The 24466-nt window shown below is 33.9% G+C and overlaps 1 protein-coding gene across 2 annotated transcripts in view; it reads right to left on the reverse strand.

Annotated features, from left to right (window-relative positions):
- LOC105073767 (phospholipid-transporting ATPase ABCA3) overlaps positions 1-24466 on the reverse strand; it is a 105649-nt gene that overhangs the window by 43359 nt on the left and 37824 nt on the right. For both annotated transcript variants that reach the window (XM_074346228.1, XM_045521153.2), the window contains 6 exons: positions 23735-23872; positions 21205-21322; positions 12331-12485; positions 5047-5202; positions 4495-4705; positions 2055-2205 (listed from right to left, as the gene is read on the reverse strand). In XM_074346228.1, the coding sequence (XP_074202329.1) occupies positions 2055-2205; positions 4495-4705; positions 5047-5202; positions 12331-12485; positions 21205-21322; positions 23735-23872 (929 nt within the window). The remainder of the gene's footprint in view (positions 1-2054; positions 2206-4494; positions 4706-5046; positions 5203-12330; positions 12486-21204; positions 21323-23734; positions 23873-24466) is intronic.

A 24466-nucleotide genomic window follows, 5' to 3' on the forward strand; every position in this document is an offset into this window, starting at 1 on the left:
TTTGATATAAATTCTTCTATTCTTCTAAAAATTATCAATTTCTTTTGTGTAAGTGTTAAGGACTACAGTTATAGTTAATTTATTCACATGTAGTTCCTACATCAAATGGAAAAGAGTGCTCAAATTACAGGAGGGATAAATCACTAGACAACAGAAAATGGAGTTAGTGAAGTCCAAGCTGAGAACTGAGAGAGGATGTCATCAAATAGCTAGGTGAGTTGTATGGAAGTGTTGCTAATTGTGCTGTGGTTACTATCAAGGAAGAATTAACAGTGTTTTAGGTTCAAAACACCCTAACCCATTCACTTCTTAAACACTCTCACTCTCAGTAAGGATCTATCAAGGATATGTATGATTACCCTCAGACACGGTGGACTAAAAACTCCATCTTCTAAATATCTCTATATTTTAGCTGAATTTCACTTCCATCTAACTCTACCCAGCTTTGATAATTGGTTCTACTCTTACCCTTCAGTTCAGTCTGACCCCACTTCCTATAACAACTCTTCACATGAATAATTGTTGTCTTATTTTTCCCTACTGTAAAGACCTATTCTGTGAGCTACATGGACTATGGACATTTTATTCTGGTTGTTTTTTTCTCTTTCAATACTTGGTTTAAAATTATCCTATTAAAGAAAATTTCATTCTGAGCGAACACATTCTTCCCCAACTTCATAATTTACTTCTGTGCCATGTTTGATCCACTGTCCCTGGCCCAGAAATTCACATCTAATGTGTTGATATTAATCTGTGCGACTAGTTATTCATTTCTCAGAGATTCTTCCATGAGCTGTCTTCCATGTCTGAAGTATTTAGTAGGAAGACACAATGAAAATATTACCCATTTCTAAATTCTTACATTTCCTGTTTTGGACTTAATGATATATTAATTATTCATGGTTTCTTCTGATAATATCATTTGCATACATATTATATGGGAAGGGCTGGTGTTGTGCTAAGTTTAAGCAGCTTCTCTAACATGTTTCTTTCAGAGACACTCTGCACTTCCAGATGTTAAAAATACAATGCAATGTTAAAAGTACCCAACAAAACCTCTGCTGAATCAATGTCCCATTGTAGTTTCTTTCATTTCCCTTACTCTTCCTCATGACTGGGGCTGAGGTTCACCCCAACTGTCTCAATACTGATCCACGCTCCTGCTTTTCAAGAAGGTTCAGATTTACTCTCTGAATAAGTGTAGCTCCATCAAGTAATTCCTCTTCCTTTTATTCCTCTTCTAGGATACAAAATATGATTACTTTCATATCTCTTCATTTATTGGAGTCTTGGCGGCCTGACTCCTGTGTGTTATGTCCTTCGTTCTACCAGAAGGTCTATATGACATAGACATGTAGAGCAATATCCTACAAATTGTTCTTCTCTTCTTGTGTACGCCAGCCACCGTGCACCTACGGGACATCTAGGTAGTAGTAACTTCAGACAAGAAGATAAAAATGGTGCACTCCCTGAAGGTTAATGATGCATAAGTACCCTTACCTTCCATTTCTCTTAGCTTAAAATTAGAATCCCAGGTAGAATTATCATCCCTGTGTCTCCTCTGTATTATTAATTTGGCTAACTACTGAGATCAAACTCCCTGTTTTCTCTACGTCTTCGTCACCCTTGCTCCAAGAGTTGCCATTTAAACTACTTTTTTCTTTCATCATCTTAATATTCTTCTTGACCTTACTCACTACATAAAATTTGTATACCATAAACATTTTACCATTAGTTATACACTATTTAACACCAGGAAGCTAGCTATAGGCACTAGTTTGCAAACTTTCCTACACACACACACACAGACACACACAAACCCCAGAGGAAAAATATCAAATAAGCCTTGAATAGACTCAAATTTATGAGGCAATCCTCTGTACAGTGAGAGGAATCTTCAGCTGTGAACTTCTCAACTTCAGTTGACAAATGATACCTGTAACTGGAGATCTTGCTTGTTAGCAAAACACTACTCACTAAGCTTACTAAACTTGGAAAATTCAAAATGGTTTCTGGCACCCAAAACATTCACGTAGAAATCTCTGAATCTATACCTGTGTGTATGCTCTTTGGGTAGGATAAATGATAATTCTGCTCCAAAACAGTTTTCCAAAACGGCACCCGGAATATGAGACTGAATCATTGCAGAGACCTCATCAACATCACAATGTGGTTCCCTCTCCATGACTATGTGATATCCAGCACCTGAGAGAAACCATTTAGAAGACCAGATGAAGTAGTTTTGTACTTTTTCATTTCCCTGTAGGACCAAATTTGGCTCGCCATGATTCAGGTACCCAGGTCCACAGGGAAGAAGACATGGTATGTCGTAGACATTTTGTTATAACTCTGAGGAGTCTCACACCTGAAACTTCCAAATGTTGTTCCAAGAACTAAGACATTGAATAAATAGCAACTTCCTCTATAATTTCAATAATTTTCTTGATGAAAGACAATAATTTAGTGTATATAACCAGATACAGTATATGTATGAAAAAAAGCCCCTGTTATCTAGTTAGTTATTTTTGAAACTCTAATCTTGATAAATATTCATTTATTATCATTGGCTGTCCACTGTGTATTAAGTATTCATCTAGGCCCTACAGATAGAACAGTGAACAAAGCATGTAAAAATTCCTGCCTCCTTAAGAGCTACTTTCTAGTCAAAGGAGACAGATACTAATAAAGAGGAGGAAGTTAGAATAAAGGATGTGTTAGATAAAATAAAGCAAAGAGGGGAGATATGAAATGTTGAAAGAATGTTGTTAAATTTTAGATAGACATCTATGGAAAGCCCAAGAATATGATTTTTGATAAGGATCTCAAAGAAATCAGAGAACTTTATACTTAATTAGTACTTTGCCTATATAGAGAAATTACTTTAAAGGAATTGGAGGAAAACATCATTGCTTTTAAATATGTGCATTTCAAATTGTCATTGTACTTGCATTTATATTCCTTAAATCATTTATAAAAAGAGTAACAGGTTTTAAGTATAGATCTCTTAGCTGATAATCTGGTTTATTTACCTGGCTTATGGTGGGGAAGACACTATTACTCCATTTTGCAAATGAGGCAACTGACATCCAGAGAATGAAGTGACTTATCCATTATTTACCAGCCATGGGGACCCAAGCTACTTTTGGTTTACTTACAAGATTATATGTAAATTACTTTTTACTTCTCAAGAATCATGACAATAAGCTTCTCAACTGTCTGTCCTTTTGGGTCACCAATCAATAGAAAATATCTTCTTTGACAGAGAGGCAAAGTAGTTAGTGAGAGGTGTATACTGATACCAACGTGGAATTTTGTATGCTATCAAAGAAGTGAACACAAATCCCATGCTTTCGAGTAAAATGCAAGAAGTTCAGCTTAAGCATATTGAAAGTTTAGTACCTATAAAAAGGGACTTGAACATCCCAAAATATTATGACTTTAATATATCTAGTTACATATATGTTGTATTATTTTACCAAAAAATAGTAAAGTTAGTGAATATTAGAAATTATTCTATTTATTTATCAAAAGCATAGCTGTTTAAATCATGTGTCCCTTATCTCAGGCTAACACCCAATTCAAATGGCATAAATAATTTTGGATATAGAATCCCTTACAAGTCAACTGTAAAACTCAAACCTATAAGATGATTATAAACTTTGAACTAACTGGGTATATAAATACGACTTAGATAAATTTTTGATATACCTGAGCCATAGTTCTGTATTCTGCAAAATGGGGTGGTTGTTATGAATATTAAACATGCTATATAAAGTGGATACCATAGTAACCAGTATGGAGGAAATAATTGAGATCAGTTGAATAAATGCAAATACTGAATAAATGAATGAGGAAGCAATTCATCCTTATCTCCATTTATGTTTATACCCTCTAAATTGGGATTCCTATTACTGTAATTTTAGCCTTCAATAGTTCACTGTTTGATGTATTAGTTTTATCTCTTAAAAAAGCTTTATCAGAGTCAAAGACTCTTTTATTTCACTTATATGATTTTTTCATTCTGCACTACATCTTCATTGTCAATTGCCACATTTTAGAGCTATCTCATCACACTGGGGAATTGATATTAGTTTGGCAAATGAGATATGAGGATCAGAAATAATTGATTTATCTACTTTCTCTCTTCATAAACCAGTCACTCACCTAAAATGAACCTATTAGAGGTCACAACTGCATTCCAGGGACAAAGAAAACTGTTAGTAGGTGCAAAATGGAAGATACAAGCGTAGGTTTTGTAGACTTTGATAAAAGCATTTCCTAAGTCTAAAGTTATGTATCAGAGAAAGAGTGAGTATATGTAAAGAATATCCAGATTCTAAAGGGCCTTAAAAAGCAATTAGAACAGTTGTGACCTAATTACTAGGACAGAGGGAGTCACCAAAGTTTTTGATATATACACAAAATATAATTAAAATCTTGTTAGCAGACTACTAAGGCACCAATATCCTAAGAATGATCAAAGGGAGGAGAGACCATATATTTGTTTCAGGAATATTGAAGAGCCACAGCACCGCAGGGTCCCATTGATCATGATGGCAATTCGGTCACCCAGGACGTCAGCTTCATCCATGTAGTGGGTGGTCAGTAAGATGGTACGATTGTGTTTAAATTGCTGAAGGAGATCCCAGGTGGCCCTCCTTGAGACTGGGTCCATGCCAGATGATGGTTCGTCAAGTATCACTACCTAAAAACCAGAAGAACAATTCCATAACCATTGATGATTGATGATATGCTACTTGTGGGATAATTTACCACTTGAGGGGAACACATTTAAGCAAATATGGAGAGTCTAGACTAAAAATAGTGGTAAAAACTCTAGGAAAAATAATAATCCCAAACTATAATATATCAGTTAAGCCAATAATGCCATTTCCTTCTGATTATTACTGGCAATGTTCCTTTAAGATTCACATGAACTCTCAGGTTTTCTTCAGCTGAGTTTTCTAGACCAGCTGGCAGAAATCCATTTTTAGTGCCCCTCTCTCTGCCCACCCACCCTCTCTCTCATTCTCTCTTTCTTAATACCTTGGAGCCCCCTGAAAGTGCTATAATGATGGAGAGTTTGCGCTTCATTCCTCCACTCAGTGACTGTGAAAATGCATCACGCTTTTCTAGCAGGTTAAAAGTAGACAGCATATGGTCAATTTCCACAGGAGACACTTTGTGGGATACACTTTTTACCTAGAAAGAGGAGCCAGAATTTACACGGTGCATCCAATTTTATCCTTAGAATGTTCTTAGATCATAAGGTTTTTTTTTTTTTAATATATCTATATACATAAATGAAGTTTCTTGTAATCTTATCCTTAAAATATTTTATACCAGCTCTTTTGTGACATCAGCTACGTAGTGTCTTCTTCCCATTGCCTCCCTTTATGTCTAAAGGAGAGTTCCTAAAAAAAGAATTTTCAGAATTTATAAAGACACCTGAAGATCATGAATAGAGGCAGACAAGAAACCTATCTCTAGCTTCCAGGTATGATGAAGTAAACACACACACCCCTTTATCTCCCACTGAACTCGATTATTAAACCTGGAGAACTATAAAAAGTAAACATCAGCAGTTGGATCAGGAAGAACATCATAATCTGAAGTGCCACTGAACCAGTGTTGAGTTTACCATCTTTCCCTTATGTATCCTCCAGCCTGAGCTGAAAGCAATCCAAAGCCTGGAAGTGAGCACTGTAGTGCAGACAGAATGAGGTTAAGGATAAATCCTCTAGAAGAGTGGAAAAGGGAAAACTCCTAAAGCTCTGAGGAAATGTGGGAGGGGCAGTCCCATTTTTCCCCCTCTGTTCTCTTGTGCTCCACCCCATGGGAAGTCTTGGGACAGGAATGATGGGAAGAGTAGAAAAGAGTGGGAATCCAGCAAGAGCCAAAACTCTGAGGGAGCAGAATCTTCTTCTCAGTTCAGTAGACCCATGGCTCAAAAAAGACATAACCAAACCCAATCACTTTTTACCATTTTGTCTTCCTGCCACTTGCATGTGGCACAATCATGAAAGCAGGCAATTTCTGGCTGGAGGACTAAAAGGGAAATCCTGGGGAACCAGAATGTTAGGGAGAAAACAGCAGAGTGGAACAGGAAAGTAATATCATAAAGTTGTTTATAAACTCATGTGTTTAACCCATTATTTGCACACATGGATCTAATCCTAATTAGTATAGCAACTTTAAAAATTACACTAATGAATAAACTCCTATACAGGTATGAGCTGACCGTGGGAGAGACTGGACTAACACCCCAAAGTCTTTGAAACTGACACTGGAACCACAGCCCAAATATAAGATATAAATAACATGGAAAGTCTCATGAGGTATTGTTGAAAATATCTAGGATAAAAAGAAAAATTACTTGGCACACAAAGAATCATAAAATTCTCAGCTCACATCAGAAAAGACAATCAACAGATATTAATGATTGGATGGCATGGATGTTGGAATTAACATAGAAAGTATCATCCAACTATAGATGATGTGCTCAATAATGGAACAGATGTGATAGAGGAAAGAGTCAATGAACTTGAAGACAGATCAATGAAAATTATCCAATCTGAAGAGAAAAAAAGATTGAAGATAATGAAACAAAGCCTAAGGGACTTTTGAGACAACAACAAAATGTCTAACATTCATGTCACTGAAGTTCTAGAAGAAGAGAAAAAAGAATACGTGGGTAAAATAGTATTTGAAGACATAGTGACTGAAAAGTTCCCATGTTTGGCAAAAGACACAAACCTACAGAATGAAGAAGCTTATTGAACCAGATCAAGAAAGATTCAAAGAAATCAAAACCAGACAAATCACAACCAAATTCCTGAAATGTAAAAATAAAGAAAAATATTGAGATCACCTAGAAACAATGACAAATTATCTACAGGAAAACAATTCAGATGGTTATGGATTTTTCATCAGAAACCATGCTGTCCATTATTTGGAACCACATTTTTTAAGTGCTGAAAGAAAAGAACTGTCAACTTAGATTTCTGTATCAAGCAAAAATATTCCTGTGGAATGACAGTGAATTAAAGATACTCTCAGGTGAAGGAAAAACTAAGTGAATTAATAGCTAACGGTATCGATATAAAACATCTGATGAATGTTTTTCAAACAAAAGAAATTTAACAGAAAACTTGGAACTTCACAAATGATAAAAGTACAACAGAAATGGTAAATACAAAAACTATTGTTCTCTTATGGTTCTTTCAACATGCTAGATGATTTTAAGCAAAAAATAAAACATTTTTCTGATAATGTTTTCAATATATATAGGTGTAATGTATAACACCTATAGCATAAAGGAAGGTGGATAAAACACCTGCAATGTGGTAAGGTTTCTTCATTCCATATAAAGTTGGAAAACGCTGATTCTAAATAACTGTGAAAAGCCTAGTCTATATTTTGTAATCCTTAGAGCAACCACTAAGAATGTGGATGAGAGATATAGTAAAAATCACAATTGACAAATTAAAACAGAATACTAAAAAATGTTTAAATAACCAAAAAGAAGACTGGAAAGTAGAAACAGAGGGAAAGTGCAGTGAGAAGAAACAGAAAACAAATAATAAAATGGTAGATTTAAATCCAAACATATCAATACTTAGATCAAAAATAAATGGTCTAAACACATCAATTAAAAGATACATCATCAGATTGTATTAAAAAATATGAGTTGGCTACACAATGTCTACAAGAAACTCATTTAAATTTTAATTATATAGGTAGGTTTAAAGTGAAGTATTTGAAGAAGATATACTATGCAAACACAAATCAAAAGAAAGCTGGAATGGTTATATTAGTATCAGATAAAGTTGACTTCAGAGCAAAGAAAAGTACCAGAGATAAAAGAGGGACATTACATTTTGATACTGTGACAGGGTCCTAAATAATCTTACATATGCATAACCTAACAATAGAACTTAAAACAGAGAAAACAAAAAGGAATAACTGAAATGATGAATAGAAAAATACATGACTATAATAGGAAATTTCAGTACTCCTCACTCAAATACTGAACCACTAGGCAGAAATCAGCAAACGTAACAGAAGAACTAAACAACAACCTTAAGTTACTGAACCAACTGATGTTTATAGAAAATTCCAACCTAACAGCATAAACATTCTTCTCAGGAGCATATAACAGTCACCAAGACACCATATTTGGGTCATAAAACTGTAGCAATTTAAAAACATTTGAAATAACAACAAAGTATGATCTCTGACCAAAACAGAATTAAACTAAAATAACAGAAAGAAAATAGGACAACTTTTCATCACTTGACATTAAAGAAAATATTTGTAAATGATATTAGTCACAGAAGTCTCAAGAAGCACAGAAAATATTTTGAACTGAATAAAAATGAAAATATAGCAAGTGAGATAAAAATTTGTGGGATGTAGCTAAGGGAGTACTTAAAGAAAAACCATAGCGATAAATGCTTACATTGGAAAGAAAAAACACCTCAAATCAATTGCCTAAACTTTGACCTTAGAAACAAGAAAAAGGAGAGCAAAATCCCTAAATGCAGTCAAAGGAAGAATATAATAAATACATAGACTTAATGCATGAAATAAAAAAGCAAAATGTAATAGAGAAAAATCAATGAACTTAAAGCTGAATCTTTGAAAAGATAATGAAACTGGCTAAACTTTTAGCATGAATGACAGAGGAAAAAAGAGAATTACAACTTATCAATATGAAAAAGAAGAGATGATATTACTACAGACCCACAGACATTAAAAGGATAATGAGCGAATACTATAAGTTGTCAACTTAGATGAAATAGAGCAATTCCTCAAAAATCGCAAAGTACCATACCTCATCCAATATGAAATAAATAACTTCTGAATATTCCTATAACTAATATTCCTTAAACAAATTGGATTTGTTTTTTCCCAGCTTTATTGAGATGCAATTGATATTTAAAAACTGTAAGCATTTAAGGTGGACAACTTTACACATATATTATATGGAAATTATCACCACAGTCAAGCTAATAGTGACATTCATCACCTCACACAATTTCTGTTTTCTTCCTTTTTTCTCCCTGTGGTAAGAAACATTTAAAATCAATCATGTCAGCAAATTTCAGTATGAAATACAGTATTGTTAACTCATCGTTGTACATTAGTTCTCCAGAAATTGTTCTTCTTGAACAACTGATACCTTGTTGTCAGTTGACAAAATCTCCCCATCTCCCTATCCACTCCCAGTCCCTGGTAACTACCATTCTGTTCTCTGCTCCTATGAGTTTGACCGTTTTAGATTCTACATACAAGTGAGATCAGGCAGTATTTGTCATTCTGTGTCTAGTTTACTTCACTTAGCATGATGTCCTCCAGGCTAATCCATGTTGTCACAAATGTCAGGATTTTCTTATTTTTTTAAGGCTGAATAATTTCCATTACATACAGGTATACCACATTTTTTTTATCCTTTCATCTGTTGATGGACATTTAGGTTGTTTCTATATCTTGGTTATTGTGAATAAGAGTGCAGATATCTCTTCAAGATCCTGATTTTGTGTCCTTTGGATATACATCTAAAGTGGGACTGCTGGATGGCTCTTAAATAAATTGAATCTATGGTTTAGAACATCAAAAAATAAATCTCCAGATTCAGGTGGTTTTACTAGTAAACTTTACCTAACATTTAAGAAGAAATAAATTAAAATCAATTAATTAATCAATTAAATAAAAATAAAATAAATTAAACAATTTATAATTTTTTTCTAGAAAATAGAAAAGGAAGGAACACTTCCCAACCCTGATACTAACATCAGACAAAGGCAAAAAGAGGATACAGGCTAATACACCTCACAAACTTAGTTCTGAACAAAACATTACCAAACCAAACTGGGACATGAATTAAAGAAATCCATGACCAAGTGAGGATTATCCTCTGAAGGTAAGGCTGTTTAAATATTTGGAAATCAATCAGTGTAATCTACCACATTAACAGTCTAAAGAAGAAAAACCACACAGTCATTAATAGATACAGGAAAAGCCTTTGGTCAAACGCAATATTCACTCATAATAAAAACTCTCAGCAAACTGAAAACAGAAACAACGTTCTCAAATGTGATAAAGGGTATACACAAAAATCCTCTTGGTGATGAAAGACTGAATGCTTTCCCCCTGAGATCAAGAACAAGTCAAGAATGCCCATTTCAATAATCATATTCAACAACATACTGTTCCTAGCCAGTGAAACAGGAAAGAAAAAGAAATAAAAGGAATACAGACTGGCACACAAAAAAGAAACTCTCCCTATTCTTTGATGACACGATTGTGTACAAAACCACAGACACTACAAAAAAAAAATCCTAAACCTAATAAGTGAGCTTATTAACAAGGTCAGAAGATAATAGGTCAACACGCAAATATCAGTCATTTTTCTGTGTACAATAAATGAATTAGAAATTAAAAAATTAAAATCTCCAAATAATGAAATGGAACACACACGCACACACACCCCTAGTAAAGTAAGAATTGAATCTGTATACTGAAAACTAAAAATGGTGATAAAAGAAATCAAAGACCTAATTTAATGCAGAGAGATACTTGAAATCTCAACATAGTAATAATGTTAATTCTCTCCAAAGTGATAAGTAGATTTAATGCAGTACTGATCAAAACCACAGCAGAACTTTTGTAAACATACAAAAGATAATACAAAAAAATTTTAAGAAGGGCCAAGCAGCTGTAATAGCTAAAATCTTTTTGGAAAAGAATATAGTTGGTTACACAGCACTATTTATATTGAGACCAAATGCAAAGCTACACTACTGAGGACAGTGTGGTATTTGCAAAGGGATATACACATAGATCAATAGAACAGAAAAGAGAGCTCAGAAATAAGCCCATAGAAATACGACCATTTGATCTTTTACAAATGTGCAAAAACAACTCACAGATGAACAAACAGCATTTTCAAAAATTGGTGTTAGAACAATTAATCTATATGCAAAAAATGAACGAGACCTAAACTTTTCATCTTTATACAAAGACTAACTCAAAATGGATCATAGATCATAGTGTAACATATAAAACTACAAAAATTTGGAAGAAAATACAGAATAAAATTTTCATTTCCTGCGGTTAGGCACAGAGTTCTAGAAAAGATAGCAAGAACCAGAACATTAAGAAAAACGTGATAGAAACTGAATTTCGATACTTAAAAACTTTTGCCCTGCAAAACACCTTGTCAAGAAAATGAAAAAATAAGCTACAGTTGGGGGAAAATACTTGCAAAGCACATATGCAACAAAGGACATATCTAGAATATATAAAGAATTCTCAAAAATTCAATAATAAGGAAACAAACAACCTGTATTTTAAAAAAGGACAAAGGGTCTGAACAAATATGTCACCAAAAAGGCTATGAAAATGGCAAATAAGCACATAAAAGATGATCAACATCATTAACTATCCACAAAATGCAAATTAAAACCATGATTACCTAGAACTACACATCTATTAGAGTGGTGAATTTAAAAAAGTAGTAATATCAAGTTTTGGCAAGTATGTGGAGCACTTAGAACTCTCATACATTGTTGGTGGGGTTGCCACTCTGGAAAACAGTTTGGCAATCCCTTATAAACACTTATACTATGATCCAGTTATCCTACTCTGAGAGAAGTAAAAACTTATGTTTGTTTATGAAACTCAAAACAGATTTATTTATACTCATCAAGCTTGGAAATAACCCAGGTGTCCTTCAGTTGGTACACTGTGTTACATCCAAACATGAAATACTACTTAGCAATTAAAAGAAACACACTGGTGATTTCAAAATTGTAGAATAGATAAACAAGATTATACTGTATAGCACAGGGAAATATACACAAAATGTTATGGTAGTTCACAGAGAAAAAAATGTGACAATGAATGTGTATATGTCCATGTATGACTGAAAAATTGTGCTGAACACTGGAATTTGACACAACATTGTAAAATGATTATAAATCAATAAAAAAAAGAAAAGAAACACACTGGTGATCATGCAACAGCACAGATGGATCTCAAAGGCACTATGCTCTGTGTAAGTAGATAATCTCTGAAGATTACATACTATATGACTCCATTTATGTGATATTCTCAACAAGACAAAACAGCTGTGATAAAGGACAGACCAGTGGTTACCTGGGGAGAGGGATGAATACAAAGGAATTGCATGAGGGAGTGTTTTGGGGTTATGAAACTGTTCTGTATCCTGATTGTGCTGTTGATTAAGTGAGTTAAATTTCATAGATCTGTATAAAAAGGGAAAGAAGTTAAATTTCCCATACAATTAAAAAAAATCTGACTCACCACAGAGTAGAAAAAAAGGTGTTCTGACAGTGTCAGGTCATTAAACAACAAGTCATGCTGAGGGCAGAAGCCCAAGCTTTCTCGAATCTTAGTTATGTTCTTTGTGATGTCATATCCATCAACATAGACCTCTCCTCTTGTGGGAGGGTAACGACCTACAAATAAGCCAGAGATACGACAAAAGCTGAATTTTGGTGAGAGAACATAAGATGTTGCAAGTTAGCACCTCAGATTCAGTCTATCTGTGAATTACTCCAAAGAATTAGCACTGATTCCCACAGAAGAATACTTACAGGAAAATATCAAGAGTTATACCTGGAATGTGGGATTAGCTGTCTTAATTTTCTTTTTCCTTTCTTTTTTGCTTATATATATTTATTTTCTACAATGGGTATGGATTATATTGGTAATAAAAACATTTACATAATTTGCTATATTTCAATGTATTTACCAGTTACTGTATTTGTGAACTGTATATGTACTGTACAGATGCTGTGAAAAACAGAAAAGTCTGGAATATTTAACTTTTCCCCTCAAGAAATTTAAATATTAATAACAGTAAGTCCAGGGTTTGTGGTGAATTATTTGGCAATATATAAAAAAGAAAATATAAGACCATTCAAACCATATGAATCATTTATCCTATTTATAAATATATTTTTATTGAGATATCATTGCCATATAATAATATATTAGTTCTAAGCATATAACATAATGGTTTGATATTTGTATATATTGTGAAATGATCAAGATAATAAATCTAGTTAACATCCTGCACCATGCGTAGTTACATTTTTTTCTTATGAGAACTTTTAAGATTTAATCTATTAGCAACTTTCAAATTTACAGTATAGTATTATTAACTGTAGTCACCATGCTGTAATTACAATCCCATGACTTGTTTATTTTATAATTGGAAGCTTGTAATTTTCGACCTTCTTCATCCATTTAGCCCAGTCCCCATGCCTGGCCTCTTACAACCACCAATCTGTTCTTGGTATTTATGAGTGACTTATATATATATTTTTAGATTCCACATATAAGTAAGGCCATGCAGTATTTGTCTGTATCTCACTTATTTCACTTAGCGTGATGCCCTCAAGTTCTGTCCATGTTGCCACAAATGGCCAGATTTTCTTTTTTTAATGTCTGAATCATATTTCATTGTATAACATACCACATCTTCTTTATCCATCCATCTACCCATGAGAACTCGCATTTCTAACACATTTCCAGGTTAACGTTTAAAATGCTGCTGGTCAGAGGACCAGACTTTGAGAATCACTGAATTAGGGTGAAGGCTACACTGCTAAATAAGAGAGGCCCCAAAGAATCTTTAAGACAGAAATTTTGCATTCATATGAAAACTCCAAGGTGAACAACCCAGGTTGGTAGGAAGATCAGCTCCACATCTTCCTGACCCATTCATCCATGGAAGAACATGTAGTTTACCTCTATGTCTTGGCTGTTGTAAACAATGTTACAATGAACATGGGTGTGCATATATCTTTCTGAGTGAGTGTTTTCATTTCCTTCAGATAAATATCCAAAGTGGGATGGCTGAATCATATAGTAGTTCTATTTTTTTTTTTTTTTGAGACTCCTCCATACTATTTGCCATACTGGCAATACCAATTTACAATCCCACCAACAGGGCATGAGGGTTCCCTTTTGTCTACATCTTTGCTAATACTTGTTATTTCTTGTCTTTTTCTCTTATCTTTTTTAATAATAGCCATTCTAACAAGTGTAGATGATAAATCATTGTGGTTTTGGTTTGCATTTCCCTGGTGACTAGTGATTTGAGCACCTTTTGATGTACCTATTGGTCATCTGTATGTCTTTTTGGAAAACTGCTATTCAGATCCTGTCCATATCTTAAAATGGATTTTTTTTTCACTATTGAGTTGCAGGGTTTCTTTACATATTTTGCATATTAAAACCTTGTCAAATACATCATTTGCAAATATCTTCCTTCATTTGGTAGGTTCCTTTTCACTTTGTTGATGGCTTCCTTCTTTAAATGATTTGTTTTAATTGAAGTATAGTCAATTTACAATGTAACATGTCAATTTCTGGTGTACAGCATAATGTTTCAGTTATACATGTATTTGTTTTCATATTGTTTCATTATAGGTTAATACAAGATGTTAAATATAGCTCCCTGTGATATACAGAAGAAACTTGTTTAACTATTTTATATATAGTTGTTTGCATATGCAAATCTTGAACACCCAATTGATCCCTTCCCACACCCTTCCCTTCCAGGTAACTGTAAGTTTGTTTTCCACGTCTGTGAGTCTGTTTCTGTTTTGTAAATAAGTTCATTAGTGTCTTTTTTTTTTTTAAGATTCCATACATAAGTGATATCATATGGTATTTTTATTTCACTTTCTGGCTTACTTCACTTAGAATGACAATCTCCAGGTCCATCCATGCTGCTGCAAATGACATTATTTTATTCTTTTTTAAGGCTGAATAGTATTCCATTGTAGAAATACACCATGGCTTCTTTATCCAATCATCTGTTGTTGTTTAGGTTGTTGCCATGTCTTGGCTATTGTAAACAGTGCTACTATGAACATTGGAATGCATGTACTTTTTCAAAGTAGAGTTCCATCCAGATATATGCCCAGTAATGGGATTACTGGATCATATGGGAAGTCTATTTTTAGTTTTCTAAGGAAACTCCATACTGTTTTCCACAGTGGCTGCATCAAACTACATTTCCACCAACAATGTAGAAGGGTTCCTTTTCTCCACATCCTCTCCAGCATTTATCATTTGTGGACTATTTAATGATGGCCATTCTGACTGCTGTGAGGTGTTATGTCATGGTAGTTCTGATTTGTATTTCTCTGATAATAGCAATATGAAGGATTTTTTCATGTGCTTATTGGGCATTTGTATGTCTTAATTGGAGAATTGCTTCTTTAGGTCTTCTGCCCATTTTTGGGTTGGCTTGTTTGTGTTTTTTTATTAAGTTGTATGAGCTCTTTATATATTCTGGAAATTAACCATCAGTCCCATCATTTGCAAATATCTTCTCTCATCCCGCTGTCTTTTTGTTTTGCTTAAGGTTTCTTTTACTGTGCAAAAGCTTCTAAGTTTAATTTGGTCCAATTTGTTTATTTTTGCTTTTATTTCTACTGCCTGGGTAGACTGCCCTAGAACATAGCTAAGATTTATGTCAGAAATATTTTGCCTGTGTTTTCTTCTAGAAGGTTTATAGTTGTCTTGTCTGATATTTAAGTCTTTAAGTTTATTTTTGTGTATGGTGTGAGGGAATTTTTTCTAATTTCATTGATTTACATGCAGCAATCAAGATTTCCCACAACCACCTGCTGAAAAGATTCTTTTCTCCATTGTATATTCTTGCCTCCTTTGTTGAAGATTAATTAACCATAAATGTGTAGGTTTAATTCTGGGCTCTTTATTCTGTTCCACTGATCCATATGTCTGTTTTTCCAGCAATACCACAGTGTTTTGATTACTGTAGCTCTGCAGTATTGTCTGAAGTCTGGGAGGGTTATTCCTCCAGCTTCATTCTTTTTCTTCAGTAATGCTTTGGAAATTCTGGGTCTTTGTGACTTCTTATAAATTTTAGGATTATTAGTTCTAGTTCTGTGAAAAATGTCCTGGATAATTTGATACGGATAACACTAAATCTGTAAGTTGCTTTGTGTAGTATGGCCATTTTAATACTATTTCTTCTAATCCAAGAACATGGAATATCTTTCCATTTCTTTAAGTCACCTGAATTTTCCTAATCAATGTTTTGTTGTTCTCCACGTAAAAGTCTTTCACCTCCTTGGTCAGTTTTATTCCTAAGTATTTTATTTTTCTGGAATGGGATTTTAAAAGGGATAGTTTCTTTACTATCCTTTTCTGATACTTCATTGTTAGTGTAAAGAAATGCAACTGATTTCTGTATGTTAATCTTGTATCCTGCTACCTTGCCCAATTCTTTTATCAGCTCTAGCAGTTTTTGTGTAGAGCCTTTAGGGTTTTCTATATATAGTATCATGTCATCCACATATAGTGCCAATTTTACCTCTTCTCTTCCAATTTGGATCCCCTTCATTTCTTTTTCTTTTCTGACTGCTATGGCTAAGACTTCCAATACTATGTTGAATAGAAGTGGTGACCAATGTTCATAGCAGCATTATTTACAATAGCCAAGACATGGAAACAGCCTAAATGTCCATCAACAGATGACTGGATAAAGAAGACGTGGTATATTTATACAATGGAATACTACTCAGCCATAAAAACTGACAACATAACGCCATTTGCAGCAACATGGATGCTCCTGGAGAATGTCATGCTAAGTGAAGTAAGCCAGAAAGAGAAAAAAATACCATATGAGATCGCTCATATGTGGAATCTAAAAAAAACAAAAACAAAAACAAAAAACAAACAAAGCATAAATACAAAACAGAAATAGACTCACAGACATAGAATATAAACTTGTGGTTGCCAAGAAGGTGGGGGGTGGGAAGAGATAGACTGGGATTTCAAAACTGTAGAATAGATGAACAAGATTATACTGTATAGCACAGGGAAATATACACAAGATCTTATGGTAGCTCACAGAGAAAAAAATGTGACAATGAACATATATATGTTCATGTATAACTAAAAAATTGTGCTCTACACTGGAATTTGACACAACATTGTAAAATGATTATAAATCAATAAAAAATGTTAAAAAAAAAAAAAAGAAGTGGTGAGAGTGGGCACCTTGTCTTGTTCCAGATTTTAGTGAGGTTTCAACTTTTCACCATTGTGTATTATGTTGGCTGTGGGTTTGTCATAAATAGCTTTGATTATGCTGAGATGTGTTTCCTCTATACCCACTTTGGTTAGTTTTTTTTTTTTATATATATAATAAATGTGTGTTGAATTTTATCAAATGCTTTTTCTGCATCTATTGAGATGATCATGTGATTTTTGTCCTTTCTTTTGTTGATGTGGTGTATTACATTGATTGATTCGTATGTTGAAACCTCCTTGTGTCCCTAGGATGAGACCAACTTGATCAAAGTGTATGATCTTTTTTATATATTGCTGGATTCTGTTTGCTAATATTTGGCTGAGGATTTTCACATATATGTTGATCAATGATATTGGCCTGTAATTTTCTATTTTGGTAGTGTCTTTGGTTTTAGTATCAGGGTGATGGTGGCTTCATAGAATGAGTTTTGGAGTGTTTCCTACCTCATCAATCTTATGGAAGAGTTTAATAAAGATTGGTATGAATTCTTATTTGTATGTTTGGTAGATTTCCCCAGTGAAGCCATCTGGTGCTGGACTTTTGTTTGCAGGGAGGTTTCTAAATTACAGATTCTATTTCACTTCTATTTCAGCCATTATTTCTTTAAAAAAAATATTACTACTTCCTCTTATTTTTCTGGGACTCCCATAATGAATACAGTTGCCCACTTGATGATATTTATAAGTCATCTAGACTCTCTTTTCTTCATTCTCTTTGCTTCGTTACTCCTCTGACTTGCTAATTTTAAATGACTTGTCTTCAAGTTCATGGATGTACTTTTCTGCCTGATCAAGTCTGCTGTTGAAATTCTCTAATGAATTTTCAGTTTAGTTATTTTTTATACCCAGAGTTTGTCTGGGTTTTTAAAAAATAATTTCTATCTCTGTTAGTATTTTGATTTTATTAATGTTTCATTTTCTGCATTTAATTTCATTGTCTGCATTCTATTCTAGATCATTGAGCATCTTTAAAATGAGTTTTTGTTGAGTAATTCAGAAATCTGCCTCTCTTAAGAGTTAAGTGCTGGAGTTTGTTTTGTTCCTTTGATTGGGACATATTTCCTTGTTTCTTTGTATGTCTTGTGAGGTTCTGCTGAGATCTGAACATTGAGATCTGACACCTCTCTCAGTTTTTATGGCCTGGCTTCCTTTACGGGAAGTCCTTCACCAATCAGCTCAGCTAGAGGTTTGAGGATCTTTCAAATCTTTTCTGGGATGTCTTCTCCAGGGTTGTGTCTCTGTGTTGATATATCCCAGCATATATCTGTTTTCAACTGTCTTAGTTTTCTTAAGCAGTTGGAGGTTTTGGTTTCAGTTTCTATTGTATTCATATTCTATACTCTGTTGCTCCCTGCCTGCAGAATTGCAAACTTCCCTCAGCTTTAAAGCACTTTAAAGTGTTACAGAGCTTGCCTCTTTTTTTCTGTGGATTTCAACCTGCATTCATACCTCGTTGCCACTCCTGTTAGTGTTCTATTAAGCAAGACAGAAAACAGTCCCTTTAGGAGCCCCCAGACAAGCCAGAACATTAAATGCAAGTTTCAGTCTTTTCTTTCTGTCCCAAGGAAGAATTCTGGCATTGGGAAGTTTCCTCCTCACTGTGCCACGCCATGCTGGAGGAAGGATTAGGTGAGAAAATGCCACAACCTTCATACCCTTTTTGGTAATGGCTATGCATTCATTTGTGTGATGCAGCTTCCAAAATTGTTTCTAGAGTTTTTCATAAAGGTATTTTTGTCTGTATATTGTTGTTAACTCAGTGTCTCTGCAGTGAACAAGGGCCTGGAGCTTCCAAGTCCACCATATTGCTGATGTCACTCTCACTTCCTATTGTCTCTCTGTTGCCCTTTTCTTCATTTAGCATTGCTTCATTGCTGTACATCTTTGCCTGTTTCCAGAGTTCTGACAAAACTGGTGCTGACATTTTGTGCTAATTTGTCGATTTTGTCTGTGACGGTACTGCAACTTGGCACTACCTCCTCTGCCGTTTTGCCCTGGATGGTTGCTTTTGAGCTGCATTTGTTGTATGAATAGGATTTCAATATGTGGAGAGTTGATTCAGTCATTTTCAATGAGAGAAAGGGCATGAGCACACATAGATGGGAAAGTGCATAATGTATTTTCTTAAACAACATATAAAGTATGGCACTTCACATCTGTCAGAATGGCTATTATAAAAAGAAGACATAACAAGTGTTGGCAAGAATGTGGAATATGCTGGTGGGAATATGACTGGTGAGAATATAGAAAACAGTGTGGAAGTTCCTCAAGAAATTAAAAATAGAACTCCCATATGTAGTTCTATTCATACCATATAATCCAGGAATTCTACTTTAGAGTATTTATCCAAAGAAAATGAAACCACTGATGTGAAAAAATATATGTATCCCCATGTTCACTGCAGCATTATTTACAATAGCTAAGATATGAAAGTAACCTAGTATTCATTGATAGATGAGTGGATAAAGTAGACATGAGATAGATCGATCGATCGATCGATCGATCGATCGATCTATCTATCTATCTATCTATCTATCTATCTATCTATCTATCTAATATATAAAGGAATATTACTCAGGCATAAAAAGAATGAAATCTTGCCATTTGTGACAACATGGATGGACCTAGAGGGTATTAAAAGAAAATAAGTCCTATAGAGAAAGACAAATTCCATGTGACTTCACTTATATGTAGAATCTAAAAAACAAAACAAACAAACATAAGAAAACAGAAATCGGCTCACAGTTACAGAGGACAGATGGTTTCCAGAATGGAGAAGAATGGGAGGATGGAGAAAATAGGTGAAGGAGATTAAGAGGTACAAACTTCCAGTTATAAAATAAAGTCATGGGTATGTATGTACAGCATAAGGAATATAGACAGTAATATTACAATGTATTGTATGGTGACAGATGGTTAGTAGACTTACCATGGTGACCATTTCATAATGCATAAAAATACTGAATCACTATGTTGTACACCTGAAACTATATAATATTTTAAGTCAATTATACTTCAATAAATAAATATATGTTTTCACCACAAAAAGAAAAAAGCACATAGTGTGTTCCAAGATAACTTACGTAAATTACATTAACTATATATGTTATATATATATCATCATGAAGGTAATGAAAATTCAAATCATAACCTTATGATGTTAGCTAGATAGTTGTTCTTTTAAAAAGAGTTTTAACTGAGATTTAGAGAGTGTCAGTTCAAATATACAAAACAGCAGAGAATATGAGTAGTGTCTGCCCCTCCTATCTTAGTTTTGGAATCACTTGTATCAAAGGAGAGGCTATTTTATCTCAACTACTAGGCTGAGCCCTGATCCACCCTCTAGGACTTACACTAACCTCACCCACAATATTGGATTCATTGTTCTAGTTGTCCCTAAGATTCCTTATCCATTCTTCCTTTCTAGTAAATGCAATATTTCTAAAGTATAAACCTTGATAAAATACTCTTCTGTGGCTTGTCATTGGTTTCAGAATAAATTCTAAACTTGACAGCATGGCTTCCCCAACCTTTTATAATTTGACTTTTTGATTACTCATCTGGCTTCATCTTTTACCATTATTTAAGTTCCTTCTTTGGTCTACTCATATAGATGTGCCATGCCTTTAAGTTTCCTATTCTTTGCTTATACCTGTAATATTCTTCTTCCCTTCCCTTCATAGCTCTTTATACTTCCTATTTGACTCACATTTGATGTCACTTCCCTATTCATCCCCAAATCAGGTTAGATGTCATTCTATTGAGTGAATAGCATCCTACATCTCCCTTCTTACTCATGCTTTGTTGTATGTTTCAAGTTTCTTGTGGGTATCTCTACCAGAGTATAAAACTGAGTGAAAGAACGTTGAAATCCCCACTGTATTATTAATTCCTATAAAAGGGTTGGCATATAAATTTTTAAGTGAATAAACAGATGAATTTATTGTATCATTTGGAGCATCTTGGTTTTTAAATAACTGAAACTGTAATAATAACTGCAAGATTGAAATGACATTATATTCAACACTATAAATTGTAGATTGGTTTACAGTCTTAGAAGGAATCTGACTTGTGCTCTGGACAGAGCTGAATGCATACCTGTGAGAATAGATAAGGTTGTGCTTTTTCCTGCACCATTCTGTCCTAGAAAAATAGTGATCTGACCCTCATATAAATTCAATGACATGTTATTTATTGCTACTTTGTCACCGAATTCCTGTGGAATAAAGAAAAGAATAACTTGGTATCTGTGGCTATCACTTAACAAATGACAAACACTTATATCCTTTATCCTTAGAAGAAATACCATATCATAAACTCACATTGTAAAAAGATGATGCTGTGAACAAGGAATAATACTTGTAGGTGAACTGAGTTTGTATACTAGTCAAAATAAAGGTGAAGTCTCAGTGGTATGTATATCTAACTTAATTTGGTAAGTAAAATGGAGATTTCTCTATATTCTGTGTATGAAGAATATCGTATGGTAATTATGGGCTTACTCAACTGTAGCAAGAGCTAGGGAAGCTCACAGAAGCTGCCACCCATGGTCAGAAAAACTGATGCCATGATTTAAGTCAGAATTTTAGTGACTGATAAAAGTACATACAGATATCCTTGAGATTCCTAGGAGGAATCTGTAAATTCAGATATGGTCCATTATTTGTTTTTTATGGCCAATGAACTAAGAAGACCCTTTTACACTTTTAAAGTGAAAAAAAAAAGTTTGAATTTGCACTGAAACAAAACTGATAACTTGTAAGTCTTAGTGTTATTAAACAAAATATAATCCAATAACAACAACAACAACAACAACAAAAAGGTAAGTGGTGTGGCCATATTAACATTAGCAAAAGTAGGTTTAAGAGTGAAGAGTATTGCCAGGGATAAAGAATGTCATTTTGTAATCATAAAGAGATCAACTTTTCAAGAAGAGATAATATTCCTAAATGTTTAGGAATCCAACAACAAGAGTTCAAAATATATGAGGTAACAAGTAACAGAAGTACAAAGAGAAATAGAAAAAGGAATTTATTTTCAAAGACTTCAACACTTTTCTCTCAATAATTATTAGAATATGTAGAATCAATGAAGACATAGAATATTTGAAGAGCTAATAACTAACTTGACTTAACTGACATTTTTTATCACTCCACTAAACAGGAGCAGATTATATATTAATTTAAAATATTTATAACACATGTAGGCAGGTGATAGTCTGAGCCATAAAATCAGAATTAATAAAGTTAAAAGAATTCAAGTCATACAGTGTCTTCCTTTGACCATAAGCAGAATTGAATTAGAAATTAATAACAAAAATATCTATGGAAAATCCCCCCAAATAATTGGAAACTAAATGAATACAAGTTGTACAAAAGCTCTTCTAGAAAAGTGAGAAGGGGGAAATACTTCCCAGCTCACTCTACGAGGCTAGCATTATCCAGGTATCAAAACTAGAGGAACATCTTACAGGAAATGAACATAGACCAATACCCATTATAAATCTAAATAAAAAAACATTCTAAACAAAATTTAAGAAACTGAATCCATTAAAATAGTTAATAGAGAGTTCCATTTCTGGGAAATAAGTATGAAGAGCTCCACAGACCCAATCCCCAGTGAAACAAGAAAATCTGGTCAAAATTGAAAAACAAAACAAAACAAAAAAACAACCACTTCAAAGTCTTCAGAAACCGATCTGAGAATATAGCAAGAGAAAACTCATTTATTTAAGAAAATCTAGTAAAACTTGACAAGAACAGAAAGAGTTTGTATTAGTTGCTCTAGTTTGTCATCTAAGATCCATTCCAGTTTCCTCCTTTTCCTTCAATGTCCCCAATTTCCCAATATTCTCAGTTCTGTTGAAAATATCTTGGATTCATCCATTTCTCTTCATGTATACTGCCACCACCTTGGTCTAATTATCATTTCTTAAAGAAAGTACCCTTTTGCCTTCCTCTTCCTACATTTAACCTTCTCTACTCTTCACTTTCCAATGCCCCGTTTTCCACATTGTAGCCAAAATGATCTTTAAAAAAAACATATATTCCTCCAGTGCTGTGAACCAATCAGTGGCTTCCCAATGAAGCCATTTACTATCATTTTTTGGCCTCCAAATATACTGGTCTTCCTTCTGTTCCTAAAGCACATGAAGGTCTTTCTCACCTCAGGGTTTTCAAACTTGCTATTTTTCTAACCAACACGTGTGTTCTTCTCTTAGTTTTTTCAAACAATTGGCTCTTCTCATTCTTTAGGTCTCAGTTCAAAGGACATCCCTTCAGAGAGGTTTTCCTTTAACTACGTTTAGTGTTATTCTTCCCAACCACACGCCCAGATGTTACTATTGCATCATCAAGTTTATTTTCTTCACAGGGTTTAAGTACAAAATTCATATACCACTTGTTGCAAGCCTGTCAGAGGAAATTAAAAGTATAGTGGATAGAGCAAATAAGATCATATTTGTAAAGCTATTAATATATTCTATGAGTGCTTCAAATTAGGACTTTATTAATTATGATCCCTTATTAAGCATCTCATTTGTTTTCTTGGAATGTCTAGTTGCAAACAATTCTAATGCCCTTTTATGGCTTTCAATCCTCATAGGAAAAAGAGACCTTTGAAACAATACCTTGTACAAATTCTTGATCTGGATACCTGCCACCAAACTGGTAGGTTCAGGCTCAAAATACTTGTTTTGAGTTACTTCACCGTCTTTCACTTTTCTTTTTTTTCTTTTGATTCTTGGTTGGCCAAACCAGTATGAGCGCTACAAAGAAAGCCAAAAGGTAATTACCAAAATGAGCATAAGAAATGAAGCACTCCATCTGAACAGACTGATAACAAGTAAGGCAACTGAGTCAGTGATGAAAACTGCCCTACAAAGGAAAGTCCAGAACCAGAAGACCTCACTGTTTGAATTCCACCAAATATTTAAATAAGTAAGAATTAACAACAAAGCTTCTACGAGTCTTCCAAAAAGTACAAGAGGAGGTAACATTTCCTAATTCATTTGATGATCTCAGCATTACCCTGACACCAAAGTCAAAGAGATCACAAAAAAACTACAGACCAGTATCTCTTATGAATATAAATATAAAAATCTTCAATAAAATACCAGTAAACTGAATCCAATAGCATATCAAAAGCATTATAGACTATGATAAAGTATGATTTACCCCAGGAATGGAGGAGTGGTTGGTTCAACATATGAAAGTCAAGCACTGTAAAACATCACATTAATAGAACCATGGAAAATAACACACATGATCACCTCAACTGATGCAAATAAAGCATCTGACAAAGTGTGTTAAAGGTAAAGAAGAGAACTTTATCAAAATGATAAGCGGCATTCATGAAGAAA

The sequence above is a fragment of the Camelus bactrianus genome, chromosome 18 (assembly GCF_048773025.1).
Source record: "Camelus bactrianus isolate YW-2024 breed Bactrian camel chromosome 18, ASM4877302v1, whole genome shotgun sequence".
NCBI lineage: Eukaryota > Metazoa > Chordata > Mammalia > Artiodactyla > Camelidae > Camelus > Camelus bactrianus.